This window comes from Triticum aestivum, chromosome 6D (assembly GCF_018294505.1).
Source record: "Triticum aestivum cultivar Chinese Spring chromosome 6D, IWGSC CS RefSeq v2.1, whole genome shotgun sequence".
Lineage (NCBI taxonomy): Eukaryota > Viridiplantae > Streptophyta > Magnoliopsida > Poales > Poaceae > Triticum > Triticum aestivum.
In genome coordinates, this window is record NC_057811.1 from 386,887,722 (window position 1) to 386,896,836 (window position 9,115).

At 46.0% G+C, this 9,115-nt stretch overlaps 2 protein-coding genes and 1 long non-coding RNA gene across 4 annotated transcripts; 2 read left to right on the forward strand and 1 right to left on the reverse strand.

The window, feature by feature from the left end:
• Positions 1 to 865: 865 nt before the first annotated feature.
• On the forward strand, positions 866 to 5,600 carry LOC123145276 (1-aminocyclopropane-1-carboxylate oxidase homolog 4-like). 2 transcript variants are annotated; one of them, XM_044564649.1, is made up of 2 exons: positions 866 to 1,708; positions 5,346 to 5,600. In XM_044564649.1, exons 1-2 carry the CDS (start codon positions 875 to 877, stop codon positions 5,598 to 5,600), a joined length of 1,089 nt encoding a protein of 362 aa, XP_044420584.1. In that variant the 5' UTR covers positions 866 to 874. The 2 variants fall into 2 exon arrangements, with proteins under 2 accessions (XP_044420584.1, XP_044420585.1); XM_044564650.1 differs by lacking the exon at positions 5,346 to 5,600 and adding an exon at positions 2,140 to 2,791.
• LOC123145275 (uncharacterized) lies at positions 1,714 to 3,888 on the forward strand. The gene is made up of 4 exons (XM_044564648.1): positions 1,714 to 2,826; positions 2,903 to 2,983; positions 3,066 to 3,360; positions 3,452 to 3,888. Exons 1-4 carry the CDS (start codon positions 2,251 to 2,253, stop codon positions 3,676 to 3,678), a joined length of 1,179 nt encoding a protein of 392 aa, XP_044420583.1. The 5' UTR covers positions 1,714 to 2,250; the 3' UTR covers positions 3,679 to 3,888.
• LOC123145277 (uncharacterized) lies at positions 4,333 to 5,033 on the reverse strand. Its single transcript, XR_006472246.1, has 3 exons — positions 4,881 to 5,033; positions 4,691 to 4,799; positions 4,333 to 4,609 (listed from the first exon to the last, which is right to left on the reverse strand). It is a non-coding gene; the product is annotated as an uncharacterized lncRNA (long non-coding RNA).
• Positions 5,601 to 9,115: the final 3,515 nt, after the last annotated feature.

The window sequence follows — 9,115 nt, forward strand, 5'->3', positions numbered from 1 at the left end:
ACTTGTTATTTGTTTTTTGAGCGATTCACACGTCATTCATTGGTACTTTCTTTTGGATTTACTGCCCCGACTCTTCCTATCGGGTTGGTCGGTACTTTCTTCACACGGGTCGAGCCTGCCTAAAATCGCTTACAAATTAGGCGGCGACAAGGCGCGGCGGAGCGTGCCGTCCCTTCTAGTAGAAGTAAATTAGTGTCCCATTCTCACTTACGTGGTTCCATTAGTTGGTTGACCCACCGAAGTCAAGACCTCTTGATGAAATTTGCTCATTTGAGCCCCTCTTTCCTCGGGATCCATCTGTCTCTCTGGATTTGAATACCATTTCCGAATTTTGATCCTCTTCATCAATTGATGAAGTTATTTAGGGGTTCTTTGCATTTTTTTAGTTTGCAATTATCCATTGGTCTACTTGGTTTTGGATAATTTTACCATTTTCGATCCTCTTCATGAGTTGACGAAGTTTTTTTTATGGGTTCTTTGCATTGTTTAGTTTGCAATTACCCATTGTCTCCTTGGATTTGGATACTTTTACCATTTCTGATTCTCTTCGTTAGTTGATGAAGTTATTTAGGGGTTCTTTGCATTGCTTTGTTTGCAGTTGCATCAGAAGGCCGCAGAATTTTTTAAACTTGTTTTTGTGAGAAAAGAAGGCCGTAATTTGTTTTTTCAGACAAAGAAGGCCGTAAATGGATAGTCTCTGTTTGATCTCTGGCCCAGCTGGCTGCCATAATTTGGTCTGGCCCAATTCGTGTCGCTGGTCAAACTCTAGGGGCACGTCAGCTTCAAGGCACGTCAAAGGAGCTTGAGCCCGCTTCTCGCCTAGTACATCATCTCCGCTCGTCAAACTCAACGGGACGCACGCAACGCGACGACCATGGCCGCGTCCTCCCCGAAGTCCGACCGCGCGGCCCTCCTCAAGGCCTTCGACGAGGCCCGCACCGGCGTCCGCGGCCTCGTCGAGTCCGGCGTCTCCACCGTCCCCGACCTCTTCGTCCACCCCGACCCCTATGCCTCCGCCCCGCTTGCTCCCCCGGGCGTCTCCATCCCCGTCGTTGACCTTTCCCTCCCCGCGCACCTCGTAGCCGCCGCCACCGCGGCGGCCGCCCGCGACTGGGGCTTCTTCCACCTCGTTAACCACGAGGCCCTCGTCCCCTCAGGCCACCCCGCGAGGGCCCTCGCCGCGGTGCGCCCCTTCAACGAGCTCCCCGCCCCCGAGCGCGCCGCGCACTACGGCCGGGCCTTGGCCGGCGGGGTCAGCTACTCCTCGAACGTCGACCTGTTCCGGTCCCCCGCGGCGAGCTGGCGCGACACCGTCCAGGTGATGTTCGGGCCTACGCCGCCCAACGCCGAACGCATACCGTCGGTGTGCCGCTCTGAAGTCATCGAGTGGGAAGCGCACGCCGCCGCGGTGGCCCGCGCCGTGATGGCTCTGCTCTCCGAGGGGCTCGGGCTCGGGGGTGCGGCGCTGGAGGAGACCTCGTGCCTGGAGGGGAAGCTCATGGTCTGCCATTACTACCCGGTGTGCCCCGAGCCTGAGCGCACCATGGGCTTAGTCCCGCACACGGACCCCGGCGTGCTCACCGTCCTTGAGCAGGATGGCATTGGTGGTTTGCAGGTGAAGCACACCAATGGGGACGGGGAGAGCTTCTGGGTGGACGTGAAGCCTGAGCCGGGCGCGCTTGTGATCAATGTCGGGGACCTTTTACAGGTATAACGCACTCTGTCAGCGTCCAAATGCTCGTAACTGGATTCAGTTCTAAATAGTACAGTCCGCAACAACTTTGCTCAAGTTATATTTGAATTATCTAAAGCACGCATGCTACCAATTCAGCTCAATCCAGATGATTTAGAAACAGGAGGGGAAATTCTTGGTAGTGCGCGTCTCTTATGAAAACTGGAAAGGCAATGGTTTGAATTTCAGAAATGCTAGAAATCTGACGTTGTAATTTTAGGCTTGGTAAATCGAACGTTTTTCATGACAATTTATGTTGGCGCGAGGATGGTAATTTGAACCAATTGCTTGAATTTTGATACTTCCTCTGTCCTTTGATGTTGAAACATATGTATCTAGACATATTTCAGTGCTAGATACATCCGTTTGAGCGTCAATTAATATGGGGCGGATGAAATACTTTACAGGTCAACGCAATTCAACTCAACATTTCACTTGAGTTGGATATGATGTCGTATTAGGGGTAGATAGTAAGCGGGAATAGTCAATGGATTATTGCTTTCAGGATCACATTAATAATGGATCTGGACCAGTTTCATAATATCATCACTGCATGGGCTGCTTTTTGCATGGTTCAAGGGGCTGGTCAGAAGGTTTTCAAGGTGTTGTCAATGAACCATTCATATATTGTTGATTTGAACTGTGAGAGTTGTGACTGCAAAAGATGGGAGCTGTCTGGGATTCCATGTCATCATGCCATAGCTTGTGCTAGAGAGGAGAGGATAGATCCTGAGAGCCTGGTGCATGAATGCTACTCTGTAGCTACTTACAAAAAAGCTTATAGTTTCAATATCAAGCCGATGAGGGACCAAGAGCATTGGACAAGGATGGAAGGAGTGGATGTGTACCCACCTGTGTACACCAAGGTGATGGGTAGACCAAGGAGAAATAGAAAGAAAGATCCAGAAGAGAAGCTTGACAAGGAAGGGGGCAAGAAACTGACTAAACATGGTGTAAGCATGCACTGTTCTGTTTGTGGAGCAGCAAATCACAACAAGAAAGGTCATCAGAAGTGGGCAGAAACAAATAGAGAGGCACCAGTAGCTACAGATGATGATTCAGAAGAGGAGTTTGATGATCCATCCATAATTTCAGTAAGTTAAATATGTCCTGCTTCACATTGTGACAGAAGTTTATCAATTATGCAACTGCGATTTGTTATATTTGCAGAACATCATGCCACACACAATTCATCCATCTATGGATCCAACTCAAACACCAGGATCAATGGTTTACCTCATGCAGCAAATGGTAAACTTTAGAACCGGTTATTTTTATATTTCAGGCCTCTTTATATTTAACTCTACTCTCAAACATTGTTTGCAATATACAGGAGAGGATGTCATATCAACCAGTCATGGACCATGGTCCTCTTCCTGAATCTTCATTTGTCGCACAAGCTAGAGCTAGCATTCCTCCACCAAGAGTGACAACTGCTATGGCTACTGGAAGAGTTAGGAGGAGGGGTGTTACTGAAGATATTCCAGAGGATGTGCCTCAATCCAGCCACCAAACAAGTGATAATGCAAGAGGCAGGAAGAGGCAGGCTAAAGGAGGTGGTAGAGGAAATGCTACAGGAAGTGGTACGGGAAACGCTTCGCGAGGTGGTAGGGGAAATGCTACAAGAGGTGTGATTTTTGTTGAAATCTACATGTCAGCGTGCATGAAATTATTGTCATTTGTTATCAATTTTCATTTTCCAAATTGGCACGCTTGCAGGAAGTGGAAGGACAAGAGGAGAAGGTGCAAGAGGAGGAACTGGAAGAGGAAATGGTGGAAGAGGAACTCTATATGACAATGGAGGAAGGACTGGACCAGGGGCTGGATTTTGGAACTTGATGTTTGCACCTGATTCAGATAAGTCACATGTCGCAGCAGAGGAAGAGCCAATCACACAAAATGCACCACAAGGGGATGAGTGGGATGATGACTTCGTCCACATGTAGATATACAAACTGATGCAGAAGTTCATGACTGAACTTTATGGAATGCAACTAAGTTCACCAATGAACTTCATTTGTCTATTTAGAGGCCTCTTTTCATGTAAACATGTAATGCACTTAAGTATGTTGACATGAAGCACATTGGCAGTATCTTTCATTGTTCAAGTGTTTTGTGAACCTGCTTTCAAAATTTATTATTCAAGAGTTATGTGAATCTGCTGTAAAATTAATTATTCAAGTGTTATCTAAATCTGCCGTCGAATTGCAATTTTGCTGTCAAATTGACTGTAAAGTTTCTGATGTTGTCAAAGTTCAGTCTATCAACAGTAAGTGATGCCGGGGTACGACGTGAGCATCATGGCTGCTCAGGCCGAAGAGGTACGCCACGCAGCTCAGCAGGAGGCCGCTGCTAGAGCCGTTCGGAGGGCCGCAAGCAGCAGGCATTGGCCGACCTCGAGACGATGGATATTTCTTCCGATGATGAGTAGTACCCCTGTCCGTTTGGTTAGCTTGTGTTAATGCAGTCCTATAAGATTCTGTACTAGTCCAGTTCACAAAAGCTAGTACATTTCTGAAAGTGCATCTACTGTACCGAATTCATCATAATGCAGGCTCACTTTCAATCATTGCAATACAGGAAATGTTAGATAAAACATGTAAAATTCAGAAGCTTCATTGTATTGCCATTTTCATTCAGTACACATACAAAGTAGCTACTACAGCACACTGAGTTCACCAAAAGAAGAGCTTCAACATTGCTCATTCATGCATCAGGACCTCCCAGCCATTGCAAACATGATTGCAACTAAACCAAAGACTCTGCTCCAGGACCTCTTTCTCCTTTAGACTCTGCTCCAGGACCTCTTTCTTGCAAGCAAGGTGTGATCTACCTCGTGCCGCGGCATGCACCCACCACATCTGGCATCTCATGGTCCTGTGTTTGAATCGTGCAAATCATCTAAAATACCAATCTTTGATGAACTACAGAATCAGAGAGGGGAGATGGATTCAGTACCTGACTTTTTGCGCCAATAGACGACAGACGTAATCTTTGCCCATGGCTCCCCGTCGTCCTCCATCTTCACCCCGCGGTCGACCATCCGCGGAATGCCAGATCCTCCCATCTAAACAGTGAGACACGGGTGGGAGAGTGTGTAAGATAGGGATTGGATAGGGGGAAAGAAGAGGATGCGGCGTCAGCTCACCTGAGCTCCAGAGGCTTGCCGCCGTGGTGCAAGGATACGGCCTCGCCGCCGACCGTGAGCAATATTGCCTCGCCCTGCCGCTGCAGTGAATGGGGAACGAGGGTTAGGGATTTGGTCGACCGGGATTTGGGAGCGAATCGTTATGTGCCTTGTCCCGCCGAGCCAGGGATTTTTCTGAGAGAGAAAAAAAATAATCCAAAGGGTTTTGTGAAAAAAGGCCAGCGGCGGCGCGGGCACAGCCTCTCGAGTGGCTGACAGGGGGTCCCACGCCACGCTGTCAAGCTGAGTCAGCAGCGCAGCTGTAGACAAACGTGTTTGGCACCGTATTTGAACCAAAGTGCCAAGTTTTAGCACGCATTACATGTATTTTACAAGTTGAGGCACCAAACTGAACATCCGTGGCAAGTTTCGACACCACCAGTGATATTACCTCGTTTATTAGTTATTACCCCGTTCTTTCATCAGATAATGTCGAATGATAAGTACAAGAGCGTCGAACACAGGGTGGTGATGAATTCACGCGAAGAAGCTAGAGTTTCAATTGCCGTCTTCTTCAATCCTGGAAAGCGAGGGGAATCAGTTTTGTATGGGCCGTTGCGAGAGCTGGTTTCTACAGAAAACCCACCAAAGTACAGGCGTTTCGCGATGTCTGAGTTTTTGGGGGCCTTCTTCAAACGAGACCTTGCTAGCAAGGCTCTACTTGAGCACTTCAAACTGTAAGATGAATCAAACGTCACCAAGCAATGTTTAAGCTTGTGTTACCTGTAAGCATGTAATCATCTCAGTGCCAGTGATGTTCTGTGAGAATGCAGTACAGTTATTTTACCTTGCACAGTTTTATTTTTCATTGTGTAACCATCACATGTTTCAGGCATGTAATTATTCTTTCTGCAACTATCACTTGACCAATTGGCCTGAGAAAGTTTGCTACACATTTTTGTATCTGCCATCCCCTAAAAGAGCAAAAGATAACTCGGCATCTTGACGCACATGTTAATTTCTACTAACTATACTAGTTGCTGGATTAGTAAAACCGTCATGGACCACTACGGAACCAACAAGATAAAACAACCTCGGCGCTGCAGAATGGTCTCGGCATTTGAATGCTTTGTTTCAGAACAATGGAGCGACGATGCCATCCAGTTTAAAAGAAACGGCCTAGAGATATAATGCATGTTTTACATTGAGAAAAGTATATTTTTCATCCCTTAACTTTTGTCGAAGTCTAGATTTGGTCTCTCAACTCTAAAACCGGACAAGGTTCGTCCCTGTTCTCGGTTATGACCGGTTTTAGTGCAGACTCACCCCGGTTTTGACAGGTGCTAACTCAAATTCACGTACTCGTTTCAAATCCGTGAATTTTTTAAATTCACGTACTTATTTCAAATCAGCATACTTTCTTCAAGGTCGCGTACTTTTTTCAAATTCGTGAACTTTTTATAAATTCACGTGTTTTTCAAATCCATGTACTGTTTCAATGTTTGAATAATTTTGTTTCAAATTTCGCGTACTTTTTCAATCCATCAGCTCTTATTGAAATTCTTGCAGTTTTTTCTGGTTCACGTAATTTTTTCAAGTTCGAGTACTTTTCTCAAGTTCGTGTAATTTTTCTCCCACACACTTTTCTCAAATTTACGTACATTTTTCAGATCCGCGTACTTTTTTTTGAAACTGTCTACCTTTTCCAAGTTCGCGGTCTTTTTCAAATTCAGGAACCTTTTTCCAAATAATGTATGTGAATACTAAAAAAGTACATTAATTTGAAAAAAAATACACCAACATGGAAGAAGTACGTGAAATTTTAAAAAGTCCACGAATTTGAACAAAGTATGGGAATTAGAAAATATTACGCGAACTTGGAAAAAGTATGCGGATTTGGAAAAAAGTACATGAGTTTTTTTAATATCATAGATTTCGAAAAGGTACGTGGATTTTGAAAAATTACGTGAACTGGGAAAAAGTAAGAGGATTTCAAAAAGTACCGAATTTCAAACATGTTCACAGATTTGAAATAATTATGCAAATTATCCGATTTTGAATCAGCACCAAAACCGGTCAAAAAGTGAGTCTAGGGACGAACCTTGTCTGGTTTGAGTAGCTAAGGGTGCAAGTTATCCGATTTTGAAGTTGAAGGACTAAATCTAAACTCTATCAAGAGTTGAGGGATGAAAAGTATACTTTTCTCTTTTACATTTACAGGATGATTAACTTGTTCGGAAGGTTAGAAAGATTCCTATATTAGACAGGTCTCTGGCCGGTTTCTTCTGTTCTTCCCTCTGGTGGTCGCCTTCCGATCTGGCCGCCGCCGTCATTGCTGGCTTCCCGATCTGTTCTGGCCGCTGTCGTCTCATGTCGTGAGCTTCCCGATATGTCCATACATGGTGCCTCCGGATCTCGCAGCTACCTTTCCGGCTCCGATCTGGTCCATGGCTGGGAGTTTGATCAGGAGAAGCACGTGGGTCTGGTGCATGAATGCATATACACAAATGCACATGCGTGGACATGTATGCAGATGATCGGCGGCTGCAACCCATGGTATTGGCGTCCACCTAGTTGACTACGTCATTGGGGATTGGATCCAGGACGGCGGCGGCCTCACCGCGGATTGTTGTCGCCATCAAAAGATTCTGTGAGAGTTTCATCTCTGCAGATATGGTGGTTCACTTCGACGGCGAGATGCAAACTATGGACCATGTCTTGATGTAGAGGGATCGTTGTGCAGTGGCGGCGGTCATATCGCTTGTAGCTGCTAGGATCGTGGAAAAGTGGCGGCGACAACACATGCATGACCTTGATGGTGGTGCTACTTGAGCACCTGGTCTTGAGCTCCGAGGTGAAAGCCTTGGTCTGGCCCGAGTTGGGTATACCTGACAATGGCGATGTTTTGATGTCGTTATCTTGTTGAAAGCATTGTTTGGAATGTTCGGACTGATTCTTCAGAGTGAAAACTTAGATTCCAACCTTCGGTGGCTGGATCCGGTGACGGTAACACTTGAATGTCACTCCCTTCCTTAAGGCGTTGCTGTTGAAGAACCTCGTCGTCCGCGTGGTGTCATGAGATTGTCGGTGCAGATATGGTCATTGTTATAGTTTGCCGATCGTGATGTGATCACTTTGGGGCCTTTTTCTTTTTTCCTCGCCTACGCATAGCTTTGGTCTTGTATGACTTTGCTATCTGTCGGCGTGTTTTCGTGTGCGTGCGTTGGTGTTGGCTGTGTGCATCCTAGCTATGCAGAGACCGGGTGTGTGCTCATTGTGTTTGTATCTTTTTGATGCTCCATTTTGAGTCAATAAAATCCACCCTTTATCGAAAATATTAGACAGGTCAGTAAACAATGCCTAAATACCAGTGCATGTCACATCCATCGAGGTGACATCTGACTAAAAATAGGAGTGTATTCACGGTTGCATGGTTCTCCAAACATTATTCATCGGTGTTTATATGTATCTTAGCGGTTTTCCGTTATCCCAGCTAAGTACCGTTTGATCCACGGGTGATGCCTTGATAATGGTCTTTCCCTTGTCCACGATCAGAGGGTGTAGCGCCAAGCCACCGCCCTATGCATTAATTTGAGGGTTATATCGTCCTTAATCGTTGCTTACCTTATTTTAAGTACTCAGCTTATGATCGTGCATCACGTCCAGCATGTGAGGAAGGACGGCATTCTGGTTCACTGTATCCCTTGTGTTACTTGTGCAGGATTAGTGCTCCGTGGAGCTTTACTGTGGGTTTACTTTAGTTACACTTCGTACTACGACAATCTCTGCAGCCATTCTCTGTTCTCAACACTCTTCTTGCGTACTGGTTGCTTAGCATGCACCCGGATTATGGATTCATCAACTTATAATTAATCTTCTGAAACCTCTACACTCCATATGAACATTGTACCTAAAACCTATCGTTATTTTCAATCATTTTTAGTTCCGGATAAAAATGGCTTCTTGGCGTCATCTTGAAGTCAAATTTTTCATCAAAAGTCAACCTCAAGAGAGCATAGCCACCCCGCTGACTTTCTGCCCATGATCTCTTCTATATAAAGCGTGACCCTTGAGAGACATTCCCTCCACACAACAAGCGCATCCTTCAGCTACCTGCTAATCAAGAGCAACGAGCCAATAAGCAAACCGTCTGCATCTGCATTACTTCTCGTCTCCACAATGGCGAACGCCACCCTGCTTCTCCTCATCACGGTGCTGGCCACGACCAGCGGCATTGTCTCAGCCACGGCAGGCGC